The sequence below is a fragment of the Equus quagga genome, chromosome 8 (genome assembly GCF_021613505.1).
Source record: "Equus quagga isolate Etosha38 chromosome 8, UCLA_HA_Equagga_1.0, whole genome shotgun sequence".
In the NCBI taxonomy this organism is placed as follows: domain Eukaryota; kingdom Metazoa; phylum Chordata; class Mammalia; order Perissodactyla; family Equidae; genus Equus; species Equus quagga.
This window is the reverse complement of record NC_060274.1, coordinates 33,817,154-33,840,592: the sequence shown is the minus strand read 5'-3', so window position 1 is coordinate 33,840,592 and position 23,439 is coordinate 33,817,154. Positions and strand designations below refer to the sequence as shown.

The window sequence follows — 23,439 nt, the reverse complement described above, 5'->3', positions numbered from 1 at the left end:
TTCAAACTTTGCTTATATTGCCCAGCCTTGTTAGAAGGATAACCACGTTGTTAATCTTTCTACATTTCTGGACAGAATGAAGCATGCAGGCAAGAGTTCTGAGTCCAGGACAGCATCAGGACTGGGGATTTCATGTTCTCAAAAGTGTAGCTGGGTCATGGACCAAAACTTCATGCCTGACTGAGGAAAAGGCAACAAGAACCCGATTGAGAAAAAGTGCTCAGGTTCAGGTGCCCAGACAGAATGGACCTTCCTAAGGTTCCATTCTGGATTCTTCTATAGGTCTTCACAAGGTTTTGTATAAGGTCATTAGTCCAAAATTGCAGACTTTAATACAGAGAGAGCTCATTTTCAGATGGAGATGCTACGAGGGGACTGCTTCTCAGGGAGTCATTTTCTTTTGACAGTGGGTGTCCGAAATGAACCCCAGGCTGTGTAAAGAGCTTGGATCACAGAATGGGAAATTTGCCTAAAACCAGGCATTTCAAAACACTCTAAAAAGACTTCAAAAGGAGGCTGGAATTTGAGTTTAGGAGGGTGGCATTCAAGGCAAAGCAAACAGCGTGAGCAGAGGCTTCGGAAGCTGGATGTGGCGGACTAAGGCTGGAGTACAGGCATGCAAGAGTAGAGGGATTAAGAAGGTGGGCTCAGTCGAATCCATAAAGAATTCTCTAGGAAAAGCCTTGAAGGATAGAATGTCAGAAATAATTCTCACCTGTGAATACATGAGCAAATTTTTATATCACTGCTGTTCAAATAAAAATATTGAAAGAATGATGATGAGGTATAGTTTTTGTTTTTCAATTGATGAAACTTTAAAAATTCATAATATTCACTGTTGGCAAGGGCTCAGGTCAATGGTTGTTCCCACAGGCTGTTGGTGAGACTGTAAATTGGGACAAACTTCCCTCATGGTAGTTTGACAGTAACATCAAAAACTTTGTACACACACGCACACACATGTAGCATGTATGCATATATGTGCTCCTTATATACATATGTCTGTATACACACATGCATGCTTATGGTATGTATAAATATGTGTGCTCTTTGCATACACATGTAGTGTTATACATGCATACATGTGCTCTTTATGTGCATGTATATAACTGTATACCTATATATACGTATATGTGCTCCTTATATACATGTGTGTCTGTATACATGCAGTATATATACATGCATGCACTATTTATACACATCTATGTCTGCACATGTGCATCATGTACTGTGCATGTGTGTGCATGTGTGTGCTCTTTGTATATGTCTTACACACATGCATGTGTGTAATGTGCATGAATATCTGTGCATATGTGTACTCTTTATATGCTTATATGTCTGTATACACACACACACACACATACATATGCTCTTTGATCTATTATTTTTGCTCCATTTAATATATCCTGGGGAATAGTTAAAGATATGAACAAAGGTTTAACAAAAATATTTATAACAGGAAAATATTAGAAACAAAGTGCACATTAACTGATGGGGGTTCATTAAACAGGTTCTGGTTCCTGCATTCAGAGGAATACTGCCCAGTAATTTAAAGTACTGCTGCCGGAGAACATTCTCCTCCTCTTCTCCCAGCCCACCGAGGTGTGTGCCAATCCCATCTCTATCAGGCTTCCCCACAGCATGGCTTGGGGCCCCCTATCTAGAGACGCACTGCAGAATCTACACAGGGGAACACAGGCATGCTTTGTGGAAGCCCCAGGTGATCCAGGTGTCCCTTGCTAGGTTGAAAATCACTGTATTTGCTCGTACAGAAAGACGTTCGGGATCTATTGATTGAACAAGCATACAATACGATATCATTTTTGGAGAATATTTATATGCAAGGAAAAAAGTATGAAAGAACATATAGCAAAATATTAACCACTTTTCTCTGGATGGTGGTACTATGGATAATAATTCTTTCATTTTGCCTGTCTGATTTTTCTATTTTTTCAATAATGAGTACATAAATAATTATATAATTTAAAATTTTTTCTAAATGAGAATGGGCAAAAATAGGTTAAAATAAAAATATGGAAAGGAAATTATACTTGTTTCATATTATTCACCACAAATGCATTCTGTGATTTGAAAAAATAGAAAACAAATATTTGTAAAAATTGAATGCACTTATTTTTTAATCAATTGGGCACTGTAGGTATTTTGTGTCCCTAAAGGGAAGAGCCATTTGACAAATTTTCAAATCATTGAAAATTGATGGCAATTATTGATTCCATCAGTGACTGATTTTAATCTCCTTTTTTTTTTAACCTAGCAGACAAAAGAATGCAATTTCAACTGACCTTTTTTCTGCACCTTGGTGAGTATTTGTCATCAAAATCCATTTTCTGCTTAAAATGAATTGTTCTAAAGTATTTAGTAGAAATAGCTTTTAAATATAGCCACTCCTTTTTTTCTATGCTATTACATACTTGTAAGACTCATCTGTTTTAAAATTGTGTCAAGCAACTCAAAAATTCCACTCAAACATGTATAATATCCACATATAGCTATTTCTATCACTCTTTAAAGGAATATTAGCACCAGCAGATAAGCCAGTAAAGAAATATGCTGAAGAAAGTAAAATACTTTCAGATTCTTAGTTTACAACTACAATATATTTTATTTATTTTTGAAGATTGGCCAGGAGCTAACATCTGTTGCCAATCTTCCTCTTTTCTTTTTTTTTCTCCCCAAAGCCCCAGTACATAGTTGTATAGCCTAGCTGTAAGTCATTCTAGTTCTTCTGTGTGGGACGCCGCCACAGCATGGCTTCATGAGTGGTGTGTAGGTCCACACCCAGGATCTGAACTGGTGGACCCTGGGCCGCCAAAGCAGAGCGTGTAAACTTAATCACTTGGCCACAGGGCCAGCTCCTATTTTAACTTTTAAAAAGAGTTCTGCTTTGGATATAGCACTCGTCCCGGTGATGAGGGCTCGTGTAGCATTATAGGCCAAATTCCCTCTTCATAGTGAGCAGCAGCTCTGAGCTAAAAGACTGAGTTCTCCATGCCTCTGCTGTCTTCAATAAGCTGAGAATAATTTGAATTAGTCATAGAGACAATGTTTCCAACAATTACTCTCTTTGATCTTGACTTTGCTATATCTATAACAGCCCTGATTTCAGTTGCTGAGTACTAACGAAATTGCTTCGAATTTTCTCTTCCAAGATTCATGCTCAATTTCTTCAAGGCAGCAAACTTTAAGAATCTCATCTTGTAATTCTGCCATTCCCAAACCCCGAGGCAGTTTCCCAGTTAGACTTGCTGGTAATGGAGGAAGGAACAGCTCTAGATGTAAATGCTGTTGAAAATTCTCCACCTCAGAGAGGTGAGCCACAAGCCAGTGGGCTCGGAGACTCGTTATGCTGCCCCCAGGACTACGAAGCTTAGATCTGGCCTCAGATAGGCAGAGAAGGGTTCTTTTAATCTACGTCTGTCTTGGATGTTCTCTTTGGGACTAAACCAGTATTCAGAATCAGAAGCAACCACCGAGAATCACTGAGCTCTCTCCCAGCCTCTGTACGAGATATCTTCCTCACACCTTGCCGACATTCTAACCCACTCCACAGTTGGCAGAGAGTCCTTCTCAATCAGGAGACCTCTCTCTCAGCACGGAAGATCTTCAAAACTAAATCAGCTTGGGCAGAAAAGACCTCACTGCAATAGATCCGGGATTTCTAAAGCCTGATCTAACCCAAATCTCTAGGGTTGCTTGTGGTTGGCTACCAACCAGTTAATCCCATGTCATCAGCTTGGGCATTTCCTGACTTGTAGTTTGACCATAGGCATTTCTATAAACCCTGGAGCCATTCAAACATTTTGCCTTGCATTCTGACTAAGGAAGATAAGGAGAAAAAAATCATAAAGCATGCATTGGCCCCAGGTTTTGGGTACTGGATGCAAAATGCAAACTTATCTATCGTGCATTATTTGTACATTTTCTTACCCGTAATAATAGTGTGTGTGAGTACATAAACGTGTGTGTGTTTACAGCCTCTAAAACTCTGAAGTGAATTCTAAAGGGTATGAAAATATCTCACTTGTTTAAGAAAATTATAACAACATACAAAATTACTAGGTAGAGCGATTACATAATAGTTATTTCTACAAAATAATCCTTCAGTTTATAGAAAATTTGCTGTGCATTTTCCTTAAATGATGATATCTCCTAAATTCATTTTAATAAGATTCTACTTCAAGTTGTATGTCATTTCTGAGGAATACACTGATTTTCTAAAGACATAAACATCTTTATTTTCTGAATCAATTCCAAATTCTTGCTAATGTGATAATCTGGCAGTTGAAGGCTTCAGCCCAGGAAAGATGTTGCTGAGTCTATGTTCGGGCATGAAGCTTTAACTACTTATGTTTCTAGCCACTTTTTGCCAAATATTTTCCACCAGAAGCCCCTATTTACAATTATAATATTACACGAATAATGGTTCAATTTCCCTAAGTCCTGGAATAATTTTATTTCTGAAAAGTACAATCTGATCAAAACAAGTTTGGCCAAGTCAGGTTATAAAAACATGTTTAATCTCTAGGCAACAATTCTAATAAAAGAATTCAGGATGGAACTTGTCTAAAGGAATAAATCCATGGAAGGGAAGACTTAGTTACCCGACACGTAGCACTGACAGAGATTTTATACCTGACCTTGTTTTAAAAAGCCTCTGTCTATTGATGTCTAAACTTCTGATTGGTTATTTATCCTAGATGCCAATTCCAGGAAATGAAAGGAAATCTGGGTTTGTTGGGTAAATAAAAGGAAAAATCCATGTTAACTAATCTAGGATCACTTATACAATGAAATAAAAAGGGGATAACGGAGCTAACTTTCTTCACGTATCTACCTCAAAGAAATAGAAAGAAATGTTGTGGCTTTGCTTTAGAAGAATAATCTTTGCCACCAGATTGAGGATAGAAAATTCTCTGTTCAAACCGCCCCTTGGAAACCTGTGGGGAGGAGACATTATGAATACATTCTTGGCTGTAGAACTAAGATCTATGTGTGTTTAATGCCTGACAGTAATCACAGAATGACCACATTCATAGACTAGTTTATGGGGGCAATGTGTACATAAGGGAAAGAACATTATTTTTCAATAGCATTTATTTTTAGAGGGCGAGCTGAAGGAAAGAAATCCATTAAATGCAAAACAAGTCCATAACAAAAATTATTTCTTTATGTTTTTACAATGGAGAAAACTGAGGAGAAACCAAGCTTATTCCACAGTATGGTAATTATTTTTCATTTTAGGCTCGTCCCTCACACTCCTGTCTGCTGAAATCAGGGCTTGGCATAAATTTTCATGTCTCAAGGGAAAAGTATTTAAGAGCAGCTGGAAGAGGGCCTGTGCGCATTGTTTTAGAGCGTGAGATTTCCTTGATTCACCGTTGAGAGGTTGATGGGGTGATTTTGAGGGAAGAGAGGATTGTTTGGGTTTTTTTCATTTTTTATTTTGTGGTAATTGCAGGTTCTCATGCAGTCGTAAGAAATAATACAGAGGGAATTCCATATGCTTTTCACCCAATTACAATCAGGAAATTGTCGTTGAAATAGTCCGCTGACCTCGTTCCGATTTCACCAGTTTTCATGAACTCATTTGTGTGTGTATGTAGTTAATTCTGTGCACTTTTATCACATGTACAGATTTGCATGGCCATCACCACGGCCAAGAGACATAACAGTTCCATCCCCTCAAAGATTCCTATTGCTACCCTTTCATATCTGCACCCACCCCCAACCCTCCCTACCTCCCTAACCCCTGACAACCACAAATCTGTTGTCCATCTCTATGATTTTGTCATTCAGGAAATGGAATTATGCAGTAGATAACCTTTTGAGACTGGCTTTTTTCACTCAGTGTAATTCCTTTCAGATTCATCCAGGTTGTCGTGTGTATCAATAATTCCTTTCTTTTTTTACTAAGTACTATTCCATGGTATGGAGTACCACACTTTGCTTAACTATCATTCACCCATTGTAGGACATCTGAGTTGTTTCTAGTTTTTGGCTATTATAGATAAAGATGCTATAGACATTTGTATACAGGTTTTTGTGTGAACATAAAATGTAATTTCTCTGGGATAAATACCTAAGAGAGCAATTGCTGGATTGAATGATAAGCACATGCTTAGTTTTATAAGAAACCACCATACTTTTCCCAAGAATGGCTGTACCATTTTATGTTCCCACCAGCAGAGTATGAGTGATCCAGTTTCTCCACATCCCCTCCAGCATCTTGCGTTATCACTATTTTTCATGTTAGCCATTCTGATAGGTATGTAGTGATATCTCATTGTGGTTTTGATTTGCATTTCCCTAAGGGCTAATGTTGTTGGACATCTTCTCAGGTGCTTATTTGACATCTGTATATCTTCTTCTTCAATGAAATGTCTTTCGTGCTGCTTGCCATTTTCTAATTGGATTGGTTTTTTAATGTTGACTTTTGAGAGCTCTTTATATATTGTAGATCAATAGTTTCATCAGATATGAGATTTGAATTATATTTCCCCAGTCTGTAGCTTGCCTTTTCACCTCTTTACAAGGTTTCCTCGGAACAAGTTTTTAATTTTGATGAGGTCCAATTTACCAATTTACCAATTTTTTTTTTATGCATCATGCTCTTGTCACCAATTCTAAAAATTCCTCAGCTAGCCCAAGTCCCAAAGATTTTCTCCTATGTGTTATAGGAGTTTTATAGCTTTCTAGTTTTATATTTTACATGTAAGTCCATGATCCATTTTGTGTTAATATTTGTGCAAGATGTGAGGTTTTGGTTACACTTTTTTTTTTTTTACCTATGGATGTCCAATAGCTCCAGCACCATTTGTTGAAAAGGCTATCCCTCTCCCACTGGATTGCCTTTGCAGCTCAAAGATCAGTTGGGCATATCTGTGTGGGTCTATTTGTGGATTCTCTATTCTGTTCCTTTGATCTATGGGTCTATCCTTCTGCCAATGTTACACTCTCTTGTTTCCTATAACTATATAGTAAGCCTTAATATCAAGTAGAGTGATTTTCAAAATTATTTTAGCTATCCTAGGTCCTGTGCCTTTCCATCCAGAGGCTATTTTATTTCTGCAAAACTGTCATGTCTGTAATTTGAATTGTGATCTAAAGAAAACTAGCGCCTAGATTTTGGCCTTGAGAATCAAACAGAATTCTAACCCTTTAAATGAATTTTAAAAGATACTGTACTGTGCTGTTCAAATATACTTTTTTTTTTTTTTTTTTTTTGCTGAGGAAGATTCCCCTTGAGCTAACGTCTGTTGCCAATCTTCCTCTTTTTGTATGTGAGCCACCACCGCAGCATGGTCATTGACAGATGAGTGGTGTAGGTCTGCGCCTGGGAAACCAATCCCGGCCACCAAAGTGTAGCCTGCCAAACTTAACCATTAGGCCACCAGGGCTGGCCCTCAAATATACTTTTTAAAAGAAGAAATATAACGATTTCTGTAAATAGCTATCAATAAAATATTACAGTGGACACACATTATATGTGCCTTTAACTTTATATGTGTGTTAACTTTAGATTAAGACTCAGTAAGATTCTACTTTGTTTTATTCAATCTTCCCAATGATAAACAATCCATTAATATGTTAGGGGTTACAAAAGCATAACTTTAATATAATGGAGCAAATCCTGCAGACACGAAATAGCTCAGATTACCCTACTCACCCACATTCCCATATTGAGATTGAACAGTTATCTTAACTCAGAATTTAACATTTTAAAAGAAATAGAATTTTAAAAATAGTTTTTAAACTGAGAGTTAAGGACACTATCTTGGAAAAGTAAAATGGAGAATTGAGTGTGACAATTGAGATAGAGTTGCCTTTGCAATGGTCTCACTTGTGACTGGATCCCTTCATGACAGATCTGTTGGATGGCAGGTCTCAAGGGCTAAGTGTGCTGTATAGACTGGAACTCGATCTCTCCCTTTATCCCGAAGGGGCATGACTTGTTCCATGGCATATCTGAACTCAACAATCCAGTTTATAAAGGAGGTCCATGGAATTTGCTTATTTTGGGAGAAAGTTATTTCCCAAAGATTTCTTAAATTCTCCAATTGATTTTGTACAAGTTGGAACTACAGGTATAAGAGGCAGGATTCGGATTCTCCTTCCTCGTGTCTGTGCATTCGTCTTCCTTATTTGCCCTACAGTGCCACACAGGGAATTCCCAGTAAATAGAGGCTGTCTCAGATCAGGTTTCCTAGAAGCAGAGCCTGAGACAGGAATTCATGTGCAAGTGATTTATTGAGGGAGTGCTCTGAGGGGTAGAGGGGGAAGAGGAACCAGGATGTGGTCCCAGCTGGAGTCAGGCTTCAGCCTCCTCCTGTGGAGAGGTTCTGAGCACAAATTGCACTGCAGAGTTGATCCCAGCCTGAGGCAATGGCGCCAGCCTTTTGAACCATGTATCCATCACTCATTGGCTCCAGACTGGCCCAGGTAAGGACATGAACAAAGACGGTGTAACCCCCCAAGCTAAGAGATTTCCATCAGGTTGAGGCTGCCAACAGCATCCATGGCCAGGGTCTTAATGATCAATAGAACTGATATTAAAAATAAACAGACTGTTAGCCTTCCAGTTTAACCAGTTGCTTCTTTAAGCCTTCTGCTACTCTTTGACTGCCTTCTATGTAGCTGTTTCTGTTGTGTTCCAGGGTTGCTCAGTTATGCGAAGGCTCAAGATGAATGCCATAGGGGTGCCTGTCATCCCACCACTGGCAATCTCTTAGTGGGCCGCGGTGCACAGCTCACGGCTTCTTCTACCTGTGGGCTGGATGGAGCCCAGAAATATTGCATCCTCAGCTACCTCGAGGTGGGTTGGTTCTTTGTTTACTTGTTGGGACATTATTCAATCAGTGATGTAGATTTTTCCAAGTACCTCTGGGGCCATCCAGACAACTCTAAAGGAGGAGACAACACTCCTCCCAGAACATCAGAGACACAAGTGATACAATTCAAAGTCCAGGAAACCTCAGCTGATAGAAAATAGGGACGATCTGCTTCGTCTATTTCCTGGTACCTTAGAATTAGACAGAAAGCCTTTTGGGTTCAGTCTTTGAAGAGAATTACTATAAAATGCACTGTTCTACTCGGCGGCCATGGTGATGCTCACAGAATGAACTTAATTGACTGGTTCAGTGAAGATCGAAGATCCCCAGAGCCTCAAAGCAATTGTGCGAACATGAGTTCTCGTTGTCCTGCCTTACATAGAGACAGAGGGGCTGGAGATCTATGAATTGATTGCATGCCAGCCTCACAAAGCCACGTGGAAATTGTCTTGTCTAAACCCCATGAAATCCCAATGTGAACATATTTTTGTGCCTTCTTTTCCTTAAAGACCAGTTTTATAAAAGGACCAGTTGCTTTGCAGTTTTTTTCTTCCCTGTGCTCTGGGAGCAGAACAAGCATCCAAGGTCATCCGAGTATCATACCTGCTGAAAAGCCTGAAGCCATCACGTCAACCCCTCAAATGAGAGGATGTGCAGGAAGGAAGTTGGACATAAGCCTAATGTTAGCGGCCCAGGTTTTTCCATGTATTGTTCATTTAAGGCAACTCCCGGGGGTCTCTGGGAAATGCTTTGTATTCTAATTGGTTTCTAAAATAGGATAAAACGAGGATGATTATAAATAAGTGGAGACAATACCTGAGTGCTTAACTGTATTCTAAGTTTGGGAAGTGCTTGTGTAAGAAGGCCAGTTCTCTGCATGTGCAAGGTAAGGGCACCATAAGAGTTTTTGCTCAACTCTAGGTCAAGTGGGATGGATGGCCCTTCAAGTGACTTTCCTAAGTCCAAGTCCTCCAGACAAAGAAGTGGTTCTCAATTCTAATATTAGAAACTTTCCAACACGAGCATCACCCATCTTGTTCTTCAGCCATCGGCGTTTGCTTACTGTTTCCAGGAGGCAACGTACTCTGACAATAATTAGAAATTAGAAAAGTCACACCAATAAAAATAGAAGTAACTCGAACTTCAGAGGATTTTTTTTGTCTAGAGAATCACAGAAATCTTAAAGATCTGAGAGCTGGAAAAAAAATCTCAAAGTATGTTCAGGCTGACAAAGTATTACAGGTGGGGCTACAAGTAATAGTCCCCACAAACATCCATGCATTGTGGAGGATGATTTTTTCCCATTCATTATCTAAGAAATTGCTACCAAGATAAACATTATCTTCAGAAGCTTCAAGTCAACATTGACCCATAGTGTTACCCAGGCTGGGACTCCTACATCTAGTTGCCACCATGAAGCATCCTCTGTAGCCAGTTCTGTCAAAGACTTTGCTTCTAAAATGTTTACAGAAAAAATAGTCCACAAGCCCTGAAATTAAACATTTTCCCCAATAATTTGCATAGTATTACTGGAAATACTTGGAAGTTTTGACATCTTTTGGTAGAATAATAGGGCTTCTGCTGCTAATTTTAGCACGCATCTGGGGCAAACCTCCCCATATGCAGAATTGATCTAGTTTCCATTGTTCCTTAATTCCCAGAGGGCATTTTGTTTTCTTGAAGTATAAGGCTGATGGTGGCCAGTGATTCTAAAAAGATTACATGGATCTCTTGAAAAGCTGGTTTACTTTGACAAACTCTAGCTGAAATAATCATTAAAATCATCACGCATTCGTTCAACAAATTTTATTGAGTATCTACCATATGCCAGACACTATTCTAGGTAAGGAGAATACAGTAATGAACAAAATAAAGTTCTCATCCTCACTGAGCTTAAAGTCTAATGATGGAGACAGAAAATAATCCAAAAACTATGTAATACAGTCTCAAGTTATGATAAGGGCTTAGAAAATGTTATATATAAAGCAGGGTACGGATAGAGCATGGCAGAAGCCGTAAGGGTGGGGAGGTGGTGGTATTTTAGATAGGAGTCAAGGAAAGTCTCTCTGAGGTGATGGCATTTAAACAGAGACCTGAAAGAAGGAGCAAGAGACAAAAATATTTGGTGGTGCGTGGGCGGAGCAGAGAAGTACTTGTGTAGAGACTGAGGCAGGAGAGTTCTTGGTGAGCCCAAAAAAGAGCAAGAAGTAAATATAGGTAGGAAAGAGTGAATCAAGCAAAGACAGGTAGAGGAAAAGGCAAAGAGGGGCCCTGGTCAGGTGGCATAGGCCCTTGTAAGCCACGGTCAGGACATAAAACCAAACAACGTTCGCTGAATATCTACCAGTGCATTTGCTGTTATAGGGAATTTCCGGCACGGAGGATTGTAGTCAACAGCCCCTGCTTCCTGGAAAGTTTGCAAAAGCAGCTTTTCCAGAGTCCCACAGGTATTAGCCAGGAACAACTGTGCAGGCCATTGGCAGGCCTTTGGAAATCTTTGAGAGTTCCTTAGGAGTTTTAAGTAAGTACAGCTGCAAGCGGATGCATTAAATTAAACAAACTCAAAAAGTGACCTTGGCTGTTGTAACCTTTGAAAACCCATCCCAAGCAAAACCAGTGCCAATTCAATGATAAGACCTTCTAGTCTGCAAGACCAGAGGGGGGAGGCCTCCCTGTTGTGAATTTAACAAAAATCTTTTAGAAAATCCACGTATGATGTAAAGGTTTTGGTCATGGCAGCTTTTCTGCCAAAACTATGTCTGAGAGAGAAAGGACGATGTTTACAGATAACCTAGTGGCCAATTGTTTCATTAATTTCTTGCCAAATATTCTTTTTTTGACTTAAGGAAGTAATTAGAACTCAAATAGCATATCCTAATTATTTCTCTATAGTTTAAAATAATCTCTAGATCATCTGCTTCTTGTCTGAAAAGTAAAATACTTCCACATAAATTTGCATTTTTGCCCCAAATGGGTAAACTCATAAAATTTCTAGGTCATATTTGAATTTCATTTGTTATTGTATTTAAACACCTATTGATGGAAAAATTGATGTCTTGTTATTTCCTCTGCTTTTTATTTTTAGCCAGATTGAAAGACAAGTATAGTAAGGACAGCTTGTTTTTAAATTCAGATCAACAATAAGTCATTACAATTCTTTATTTTTAATTTTAATGATGGTGTTTTCCAGGGGGAACAAAAATGCTTCATCTGTGACTCCAGATTTCCATATGATCCATACGCCCAACCCAACAGCCACAGCATTGAGAACGTAATTACAAGTTTTGAACCAGATAGAGAAAAGAAATGGTGGCAATCTGAAAATGGTATGATTAAATCCCTTGCCAATTTTTTATTTCTTCATATTTTTAATAAGATGCCTTTCTCTTTGTATGATTTTAACAATGTCACAGCAAGAAATTATATTGGAATGGAACAGCATCCGCTAAGAAGGGAGAGCCATGTCTAGGAACAAAATTTATTTTCATTTTCAGAGAGATTATTTTCCTCTAGAGAAATCAAAGTGTATTTCAAGCCCATAACTCAGAATGTTTCACTCTTTCCATGTGGAGAAAGAAAATATCTCTGCATCCTTTTGTTCTTTGTAAAAGAAAAAAAATAAGGAAGTTTGTGAGGTGTTAGTAAAAATAGCCTAATATAAAACACACTGATGTCAACAGAATCAATAATGCCAGGGAAGTCTGAGAGTTAACACTGCTTTTTCCTTCTTCAACACATGAAGGGAGAGAGAAGAAGGACATTTCATTTCTTGCTGGTAGCCAAAGATTTTAACATAAAAATTGAATTGAAAGGATACTTGGCTACTGACTGGAGTTCTTTCCTCCTGGATTTATGCCCTTCTCTCTTCATGAACAGTTGTGATACTGAACCTCACGCTGGCCCTGACCATCCACATTTCCTAGAGGCCCACTGTAAGTTTGGACCTGATGGGTGATTCTTCATGTCCCACCCCAGCCTTGGGCCTTATGTGCTTAGATCAGTGTGGGCTGGCTCCCTCACGATGCCCCCTCTTCACGACTGGTCTGGAATCCTTAACCCCCACAAAATGATTCCAGTTGCCACATCTCTCTCTGTTGCACTTTGGGCTACAATCCCTCTATTCTCTTCAGACACCTAAACGTGTTTCCTTTTGGGGACCGTAGACCGTTAAAGGGGAGTGTGGGCATAATCATAACATATAAGATCATTTAGGGCAAGCTTAACGTGAGGCTGTTTTTCTATGACATCCGTTGGGCAAGTCCGTGTTTGGTGTCTACTAAATGCCTGTTTGTTATGGATCCTAATTATTGATCTCTAGTTGGACTTTTCCTAATGAACGTGAGGTGGTTTTAAACCACAGTCACCTGTCTTCATTGATGAATGGTGCCATTTTTGCTTAACAGTTGTTTTGCCCCACGTGTCCAGCATTTGGTCCACATCTCCTCGCAGGAGGAATGCCCCTCTGTCAATGATGATTACATAGAACAAGGGTTCTCAACCCAGAACTTTAGAGAGGGGAAAGGAGATCTCCTTTCTAGAAAAGGTTGGCAGCCCTTAACACCGCCTGGAATGGGGCTGCCCTCTCAGCAGCAAACCCTGCCCCAAGCCATTCACCCTAGAACTCTAAGCTGAACCCCAATTGACTCCGGTCCAGCCACTGTTGGCTAGAGCTGTGCTGTCCAATATTGCAGCCCCAGCCACACGGGGCTACCGAGAACTTAAAACATAGCTAATCCAAATTGAGATGTACTTTAAGTGTAAAAATATCTCATATTTCTAAGGCTTAGTTTGGGGGAAAAATGTATAATAAAGCATTACTAATTTTTAAAATATTAATTGTTGAAATAATATTTTTGGGTTAAATATAGTAAAAATAATTTCACCCGATTCTTTTTACTTTTTAAACCATGGCTGCTAGAAAAATTTAAATTACACGTGACTCATATTGTAACAGTCCCCCCTTCTCTGCGGTTTCACTTTCCACGGCTTCAGTCACCCGTGGTTAACTGTGGCCCAAAAATATTAAATGGAAAATTCCAATAAAAACGATTTGTAAGTTTTAAATTGCACACCTTTCTGAGTAGCGTGATGAAATGTCACACTGTCCCTCTCTCTCCTGCCTGGGACGTGAATCATCCTTTGTCCAACGTATCCATGTGATATACGTTACCTGCCCATTAGTCACTTAGTAGCCATCTCGGTTATCAGATGACTGTCGTGGTATGGCGGTGCTTGTGCTCAAGTCACCCTTATTTTACTTAATATTGGCCCCGAAGTGCAAGATTAGTGATGCTGGCAATTCAGACATGCCAAAGAGAAGTCGTAAAGTGCTTCCTTTAAGTGAAAAGGTGAAAGTTCTCAACTTACTAAGGAAAGAAAAAAATCATATGCTGAGGTTGCTAAGATCTACAGTAACTTTATTACAGTGTATTATTATAATTGTTCTATTTTATTATTAGTTATTGTTGTCAATCTTTACTGTGCCTAATTTATAAGTTAAACTTTACCATAGGTATGTACGTATAAGAAAACACGTAGTATATAGAGGGTTTGGTACTATCCATGCTCTCAGGCATCCGCTGGGTGTCTTGGAACACACCCCCTGCGGATTGAGGGGACTGCTGTATGTTCTATTGGGCAGTGCCACTCCAGAGAGAGCAGGGCTTCCACTGTGTCCAGATTGGGGCTGACCCTCCACGTCCATGCTAGAGATGGATGGCAGCTAACTCTCTCAGTGCAAAGTCCTGGCCAGGCTACTTTCTGTCTTCTCTTCAGTCCTAGAGGAACCCACAGATCCTCACTCCAAAGGGAATCTTTCAAGCTGTGTTTTATGCTAAGTGCCAATAAAACGCTCGTTCAAATGATTGTTAGCAGCTGTGTGAAGAAAAGAGCCTGTCGATCTGTATCACAGTCTGGCTTGCTAGCTTACGTTGATGTGCAGTCAGGATTTGAGTTCAAGGAAACAAGACTTCTCTTGCCACCTGTGGGAAATGTCCCGGAACTCCCCTGGCGGTATGTAATACTGCCACACAGTGGCCATGTGCACTGCCACCAAAACGTGGATGTGGGCACAGTCAGGGTGAAACTTAGATTGCTGTCACATAGACCTTCTCCTGGGCATGGAATGGCGTGGGAAACCACTCCAACAGATGAGGAAAGAGTGTTGATCACCAGCCATGTGATTTCAAAGGGTTTTATTATAGACAAGCCACAGTGTGGGATGAAATGATAAACAGCTGTCTCTCAATATCACTGATTTCCTTCTTTCTGGCTTTTTCTTTAGGTCTTGATCATGTCAGCATCAGATTGGACCTAGAGGCATTATTTCAGTTCAGCCACCTGATTCTGACCTTTAAGGTACAGATGCGTAGGCTTGCTGCCTGCTTTATTGACTTAACATATGCTGGGCTTATGTGGAATTTCACTTCCTTGCAGGGAACAAAAAGCTGTGTAAATCCAGACTTGAGTTTTGCCATCTGGATTTTCATTCTTGAATGAAAAAAAAAAATACCACCTCTCATTAATTACTATCTTATATGGTTAACCAACAAAGGCACAGCAAAAAGAAAAACTCTAAGCGCTGGGGTAATAGGGACCACAAGAACTAGTCAGAAGAAAAGAGCAGGAACTGGAAATTATTTTGAAAAATCTGGAAAGTTGTGAGCAAAAGAGGAAGAAAAATTAAAAAGTCTTTACTAAGGTTAGTTAGATGCCAGAGAAAACTCTGTGCCATTGTCATTCTTTAATCATTCATCAGAATTCTGATTTTGATGTCAGGCCTGGGGCTAAGTTTTGGTAATAAAAATGAACATAAAATAAAAAATTATAAAGATGAAATTAAAAAACCACTAGTCGTTGCCCTCAAAGAGCTCAGTCGAGTCATGGATACTAACATAGATCTAAATTTAAAATTATAATACAAAGAGATAAGCGTAGAAATAGGCGTATGATTAGAATGCTTGGGAGTTTGTTGATGAGACTAGACCTGCCATGGGGACTCAGGGTAAACTTTATGGTAGATTTTGAAGGTTGTGTAAGAGTTTGCCAGAGGAAAAGCATTCTAGGCAAAGAAAACTCTGTGCAAATTGCGGTAAATTATCAATTACGTTAGCTTTTTAAAAAATTTGTATGCCATCTTTCTTCAATTAATAATTCACACCGCCAGGACATTTTTAAAATGGAATTCGGTTCTAGGGCAAAGCATATGCTCATAAATACTTGCCCACTTAGTGGAAAGCGATTTCAGTGTGGTCATTGCATAATAGATTTCAAAAGCTACAAATAGTTTGAAAACGTGCAATTAGAAAATATAAATATTCGATCTGAAGTGGGTAATAAAATCTGTCTTTGGGCAGCACCGCTAGTTTAACTCCTTTTTTCCCAGACTTTTCGACCTGCTGCAATGTTAGTTGAACGCTCCACAGACTACGGACACACCTGGAAAGTGTTAAAATATTTTTCAAAGGACTGTGCTGCTTCCTTTCCCAACGTCACATCTGGCCAGGCCCGGGGAGTGGGAGACCTTGTTTGTGACTCCAAATATTCGGATATTGAACCCTCAACTGGTGGTGAGGTAGCATTTCCTTTCTTGCTTTTCATTGCTACGAATCAAACCTTTATTTTTAACGCGGTTAATTTAGATGAAAACCATTTAGGTTGTGTTAACTGAAATATAACTTGAGCTGTTGGTTTTTTAAGCGTGAAAGTATCTAAGTTGAAATGAGTCCTGAATTCATCTCAAATTCAGACAAATAATAAATAACTTAGAAGAAATAATCCTGCACAAGAGTGCCCAGCTGAAGGTGAGCAAGGGCTAGCATCCAGGCTGGGCCCCAGGGCATGGGCACCAGAAGAAGGAATACCTGTTTCTAATCCCCGCAAAGGAGCCACGTAGGCTAGCAGCAGCCCTGGATCTGTCATCTCATCTCCGTGCTCTGTAAACCAACATCCGGGTGGAATCTGCCAGGAGCATCCCTCTGAGCAGAGCTGGGGACTGGCAGAGAGTCGCAGGAGGAGTGAGGTGCGGAGGTATTATCAGGTAGAGTAGAAAGAATTGGTGGCAGAAGGTACCTCCAGAATTCCCTGCCAGGTCCCAATTGATGACGACTTGCCGTACTGTGACCCCATCACTCTACCCCAACCCAGAGCAGGAGCCCTCTTCACCAATGGCTTCACCCCTTCTGCCCATAGGGACCATTGTGCATAAAGAGCCAGAATGACTGGTGAATAGCTTTCACTCATTTTCATTCTTGGTACTTTTATTCATATGAGAAACGAAGTGATAATCTGTATCCTGTGCTAGTTGGGAGGCAATGGCTCAGCCATCTTGTAAGGTCAGGATCTCTTGCTTTTTTTTCTTTTAGTGAGAAAGATTGTCCCTGAGCTAGCATCCATGCCAGTCTTCCTCTATTTTGTATGTGGGATGCCACCATAGCATGGCTTAATGAGCGGTGTGTAGGTCCGTGGCAAGGATCCGAACCTGCGAACTCTGGGCTGCTGAAGCTGAGTGCACAAACGTAATCACTAAGCCATCAGGCTGGCCCAGGATCTCTTCTTTAAGAATACATATATATATATATATATATATATATATACTATAGATTGGCACCTGAGCTAACAACTGTTGCCAATCTTCTTTTTTTGTGTGTGTTGTTTTTTTTTCTGCTGTTTTTCCCCAAATCCCCCCAGTATAGTGGTATATTTTAGTTGTGGGTCTTTCTAGTTGTGGCATGTGGGACGCTGCCTCAGCGTGGCCTGATGACCGGTGCCATGCCAGTGCCCAGGATCCAAACCAGCGAAACCCCGGGCCACCAAAGCAGAGTACGCGAACTTAACCACTCGGCCACGGGGCCGGCCCCTTTAAGAATATATTTATCAATGATATTTTTGGGTAAAATATTATAAATTTACCTACATTTGTTTTACAGGTTGTTTTAAAAGTTTTGGATCCCAGCTTTGAAATAGAAGACCCTTACAGCCCCCACATCCAGGGTATGAACTGCTTGATATTTTTTACCCTAATTCCTTTTCTAAAATTTCATGTTAGCAGTGCCCCTGTCATTGCATTTCTACAGAACATTCAGGGGATGTCAGTCAAGGAGGGTGCCTTGTACCCATGCAACCTAGATGCACTTTGATTTGTTATTTTCATTATTTTCCTTTCTCTAGACCTTGTGACATTAACAAATCTGAGGATAAACTTTACCAAACTCCATACCCTTGGGGACACCTTGCTTGGAAGGAGGGAAAATGATTCCCTCGATAAATACTACTATGCTTTGTATGAGATGGTGGTTCGGGGAAGCTGTTTTTGCAATGGCCACGCTAGTGAATGTGGCCCGATGCAGACGGTGAGGGGAGATGTTTTCAGCCCTCCAGGAATGGTAAGTTATTAATCCAGAAGAGCAGTTGGCTCTCCTTCCTTTCCTTCACTGTCCTGGAGCTGAATGTCAACCAGATTCTCTACATGAGATCAACAATCGAAGTGCCAGGTTTGCGTTGGGGCAGGTGTCATTCAACCTGGCCCGACAGGCCACCTGGGGGGCCCTTGGTTCCCTGGCCAAAGGTTCTTGTGAAGTCTGCCACATATGGGCATCACTGAACTAATGAGCAGAAGTCATAATTTATGATTTCAAGATAGCCCTTCTTGCTTTCTTTTTTGTTTTTTAGGGAATGTGGACTTAGTGGGAAAGAACCGTAATTTCACGTGCATTCTCTCACAAAAATGTATTGAAGGTCTGTTGTGTGAAAGAGCCTGTACTCAGGGCCAAGGTGCTGGAGTCACATCTGATATTGTAAACGGTCACTCCAAGGAACATCCTTACACTGTGAATGGCCATGTCTTCATAGTGCAGATCTCTTCCCCTCTTGGGACTAGTCTTAAAAGAGTGATCTGCTAGAAGAATTGTTTTTTTAAGCAGAGTTCTGGGGTTGTGTCTACTAAATAATTTTAAATCATCAGCCATAATCAGACAAGGCTTCAGATAGAGGCTCTTGTAGGTTCCCACTCAGCTCCATCTATGTTTCCCTGGAAAGAGAGTTTCTCCCTTTGAACTTGGGCATTTAAGGCATTTTGTGAAAAACCAAGAGAATCCCAGACCTTTTTCCAGTTTCTTCCTGTTTTCCAATTCCCTCTTTCCCCTAATGAGCCTAAACCACCCCATACACATACACACAGACACAGACACACACAGACACAGACACACACACACACACTCCCCATTCTGTCCCTCATTTTGCTGAGGGCTGCAGTGCGTCGCCCTAAAACCACAATTCAGAAATGTCAAAAAAATTATTGCAAATGTTCACTGGACATCTTAAATTTTAAAAACTTTAAAAGCTAGTTAAGCAAATAATAAGAGTCAAGGTTGGTGTTGTAACTAGGACCCAGAGAGGCCCCATAGCCTGGTATTTCATTTTCCATTTAAAGAACCCCAACGTCCTCAAAGATAAGACCTCTTGTAATGCTGCTCATTTATCACACAATGCAGGTTCACGGGCATTGTGTCTGTCAGCACAATACCGACGGCCCCAACTGTGAGAGGTGCAAGGACTTCTTCCAGGACGCTCCGTGGAGGCCAGCCGCAGGCCTCCAGGACAGCACTTGCAGAGGTGGGTGGACATTGCGTCCTCAGCACAGACTGAGCATGCTCTGTGTTTCCTTATTTTGAAGAACGTTTAGCTTGCTTCTGTGAAGCTGCAGGCAACAAGGGTGCTGACCTTGTGGCTCCCAGCTCCAGGTGTGTGATAGCCTGTCCCCGTTCTCTCACATACAATCACCAACTTCTCAAACCCTCACACCAAAAATTAACATTCATTTAAAAAATGAAACAATATGCACGTTGTGTGGCCCCTTTCCAGAGGAGCGGCAGGGCCATGTGATGGTAATATCACTCTGGGAATTTGATGAACACTCGATTTAGTACTCAGATCCCTACTATTTCCCTGAATAATCATACATCCCATGAACGTGACCTTAAACCCATATATCAGATAATAAGAGAAATGAGGTCTAGGACAGAGTCTGACAGGATGTTGTATTTTTTATAAAATAATTAGGCTAATAAGGTGGGGTGATTTTGTAATGCGTTTGCTGCCTCCGAAATTTGATGAACTTCCAAACATACTTGTAATTCAGCTTCTTTTCCCAGACTCGGGAAAATAGGAGCTAAGAGAGTGAGTGGTCGCTGGAAGAGCTCTTAGGAAGAAGCCCCCTCCATGAGAGACCGAGGGCGTAAGACCCGGCAAAACGCAACCAGAGCTCGTGATGTTTACAGGGGAAAACCCACAAGACAAACAGCAGAGACATTACCGCCAAGACAGACAAACTCCTCCAGACAGATTGCCCTTCCGTCCCTTGCTCTGGCTGAGCCCCAGCCGGGATGAAGATGCCCTGCAGCCTCCGGCCAGCTCCTCTGCCCATGGAGAAGGGAGGCTGGTGGGGCCCAGCTCTAGCATCTTCTCTGAGAATCCCAGTACCTACAGAACGTGCAACGTAAAAGCTTCAAAATTACAAAGCGTAAATCAGTGAAAGTACTCTTCAGTGAACAATGGGAAAAATACTACACTCTGAGGCTTCTAGATCACCCAAATGATTTATTTTTGTTTACTCGATTTTTTAAAAAACCTAAATAGTAAACGTTTCCGGAGGAGCACATTTTACAGAGAGTGTATGAGCAGAATCAGGGTACTAGAAAGATCCTTGGATAAACACCTGCTTTAACCCTTTGGGTATCTGGCGTATGTGTAAAAAGAAGGCTGAGGGGCAGAAGGGGGGCAGGATGGGGACGCAGCCATCAGCCATGGAGCGCCAGGCGGTCGTTCCGGACACCATGGCAAATGTCTCAGTAACTCTTCTTCTTTCTCAGCTTGCAGCTGTAACGGCCACTCGGACCGCTGTCACTTCAACAGCACCGTGTACCTGGCGAGCGGTGGCCTCAGCGGGGGCGTGTGCGAAGACTGCCAGCACAACACCGAGGGGCAACATTGCCATCGCTGCAGACCCCTTTTCTACAGGGACCCCCTCAAGGCCATCTCGGATCCCTACGCGTGCATCCGTGAGTCCCCAGCCTGTGACCCGATCCTTGCCACTTGTTTGAGCAAATGCTGATGGAGCAGGCCTCACCTGGGCTGCCAGGCCCCGCTGGCTTAGCAGCAGCTCGAGACTGCCGTATCTTGGGGAGTGGGCGATTGCAAAAGCACTTCGGCCCTAAGAGCTTTTCTTTCTCCGAACAAGTTGAGCCAGATAATCCAGGTCCATCCTGGTAGGCTTGTGGGGGTGGCTGATACTGGAGAATCAGGAAACTGCTCTGGATTCTCCCAGGACCAGGTGGAGGGTTTCCGAAGATGCCACAGACGCCTTGAGCATCCTCGAGGCGAGCCCAGGGAAGTGGCTAACAGCGAAACTCTACAGCATTGGACTGGCTGTAGACAATTCAATTTTGCTGAGGAGACCATGAGCTGGCTATTATCTTGTTTCTTTTTCGTTCTTTAACCTTTAAAAGTCTTTCATTTTATCTTTAATCTCAACTTTTTTAGATGGGATATTTCACACATTTACAAAATAATAGAGAATAATATAATAAATACCCTTATACCCACTACCAGCTTTGTCAAAATGTTAACATCTCACCCCATCACCTTCAGGACTTTCTAAAACGCTACAGGTGCTACTGATGGCCCAGGTGCACCTCCGTCCCATTTGTCCACCCTCCTTCCTAGAGATAAACTCTCATATATTTGACAATTATTGTTACATGCTTGTTTTTACACTTTGGTACTTTCTTATGTACAAACAGTATATGTTGGCATGTTTTCAAACTTTAGATAAATGATATTATGCTGTGTATGTCCTTGAGCATTTCGTTCAATATTCTATTTTTGAGATTTGCCCAAATCAGGTAGCTCTAGTTCTCTGATTTTAATTTCTCTATAGAATTCTCCCTTCCTATAAATATGACAAAATCTGTCCATTTTTCTTTTGATGCTTCAGTAAACATTCTTGTATTTGTGGCCTTGTATACCTGCACAAAGACTGTCACTAAGAGTCCTCCCTAGGAGTGGAATTACTGGGCCATAGAGTATGAACTTCTTCAAAGTGATTAGATGATACTAAATTGTCCCCTAAGTGGGTGGACCATTAACACTCACACCAACAGCTTATAAGAATTCCTATTGCTCTATATCCTGGCCAGTATTTGGTTTTGTCCCATTTTAACTTTTGCTAGTGAAATAGTATCTCGTCATTAATTTAATTTGAATGTCTCTGCAGGAATGAGACTAGAGCAAGGCAAGCAAAGCACTCATGTCCCAAAATTCAAGGAAGCACTCACTCTCGGAGTCATGGAAGTACAGGTTTGACACTTGACACTTACACTAACCTGACAGTGAGGGCCCCCTTAAGTTTTGCACCCGAGGCACCTTGCTCTAGTCCCAGCACTGCTGTAGATTATTGCATAATAATGACTGCAACCTGACTTCAAATACCCAGTGCCAGTTACTGGATCTGAGATCTTATTCTACTTGCAAACTAACAAGTTAGCTTGTTATTGTTCCAGGGATGCTGGCGGAAGACATGACAGTCCTGGGTCAAAGACAAAGGACTTTATTACTCATGGCACACCAAGCAACAGGATGTTTGTATTGGTGTGAGTTCTCTTGTCCCCAAACCCCAAGTCCCATCGGGCAACTCAAAGGATACCAGGGGGATCCTGCACACCTACTGAGCTTATGTCACAGCCAAGGAACACTGAGCTGGGAGGAGTCATTGCTTTTACAGCAAGTGGAAGCAAGCGTGTTCTTTGTCCAGGGGAAGATGTTACCTCATCCCTCAAGGTAGCTTGCTGCAAACACGACCTTGAGAAATAGCCTGGGTAAAGAGCAATCAGGGCCTTGCATTGTTGGCACACTCAGATGCCTAGGACCCATGGAAGAGTGCCTCGCCCAATACCCAGAAATCCTGCTTCTTAGGCTATATCATCCATATAATGTTATATTATATGGGGAGAGAGGGAGGGACTTGCTATGAAACTACAACTTCGAACTTGATATAATCATAATATATAAAATGAAGTCTTATGCAAAAGTAACTCAGCAGCCGCCTGAATGCATACAATGTCCTAGATTTCAAACTTTAAATCATCACAATGTAGAAAAAGCATAAATGAGGTTTTTTTTGCTCAGAAGACTCAGTAGGTACCTGATAGCATAAAATTTTACCTTACAAATGACCTGTTTAAAATTAATAGAAAGAACTGGATTCTCAGAAAACATATTTCTTAAATTAATGTCCCAAGTATCCTACATTTTTTTTTACCAGAATCTGTAATGACACACATCTTTTATTAATGTTTTAAAAACTATATATTCATAAAAGAAGATGAAATTGCTCTCTTAGGTGGAATCAGGAAAATGCAACGTTTGGAAACAGATAATCTAGGAATCTGGAAAGAGATTGGAAATAATGAAACCAAATGTTTCAAATACATCAACCAGAGTCTCGTTCCTTAAGAACCACTTAGTATTAAGTTGATGGTGCTTTTGAAGGAAACGAAGGAAAGAAAATTAGTACCCCAATATAAAATTAAGAAGT

The 23,439-nt window shown here is 40.8% G+C and overlaps 1 protein-coding gene across 4 annotated transcripts in view; it reads left to right on the top strand.

The window, feature by feature from the left end:
- LAMB4 (laminin subunit beta 4) overlaps window positions 1–23,439 on the top strand; it is a 106,664-nt gene that overhangs the window by 6,634 nt on the left and 76,591 nt on the right. For 3 of the 4 annotated variants that reach the window (XM_046670494.1, XM_046670495.1, XM_046670492.1), the window contains exons 3-11: window positions 2,276–2,320; window positions 8,676–8,833; window positions 12,040–12,175; window positions 15,133–15,206; window positions 16,234–16,422; window positions 17,777–17,840; window positions 18,018–18,232; window positions 19,340–19,460; window positions 20,717–20,905. In XM_046670494.1, the coding sequence (XP_046526450.1) occupies window positions 2,287–2,320; window positions 8,676–8,833; window positions 12,040–12,175; window positions 15,133–15,206; window positions 16,234–16,422; window positions 17,777–17,840; window positions 18,018–18,232; window positions 19,340–19,460; window positions 20,717–20,905 (1,180 nt within the window). In that variant the 5' untranslated portion in view covers window positions 2,276–2,286. The remainder of the gene's footprint in view (window positions 1–2,275; window positions 2,321–8,675; window positions 8,834–12,039; window positions 12,176–15,132; window positions 15,207–16,233; window positions 16,423–17,776; window positions 17,841–18,017; window positions 18,233–19,339; window positions 19,461–20,716; window positions 20,906–23,439) is intronic. The other variant, XM_046670493.1, reaches the window with a different exon arrangement.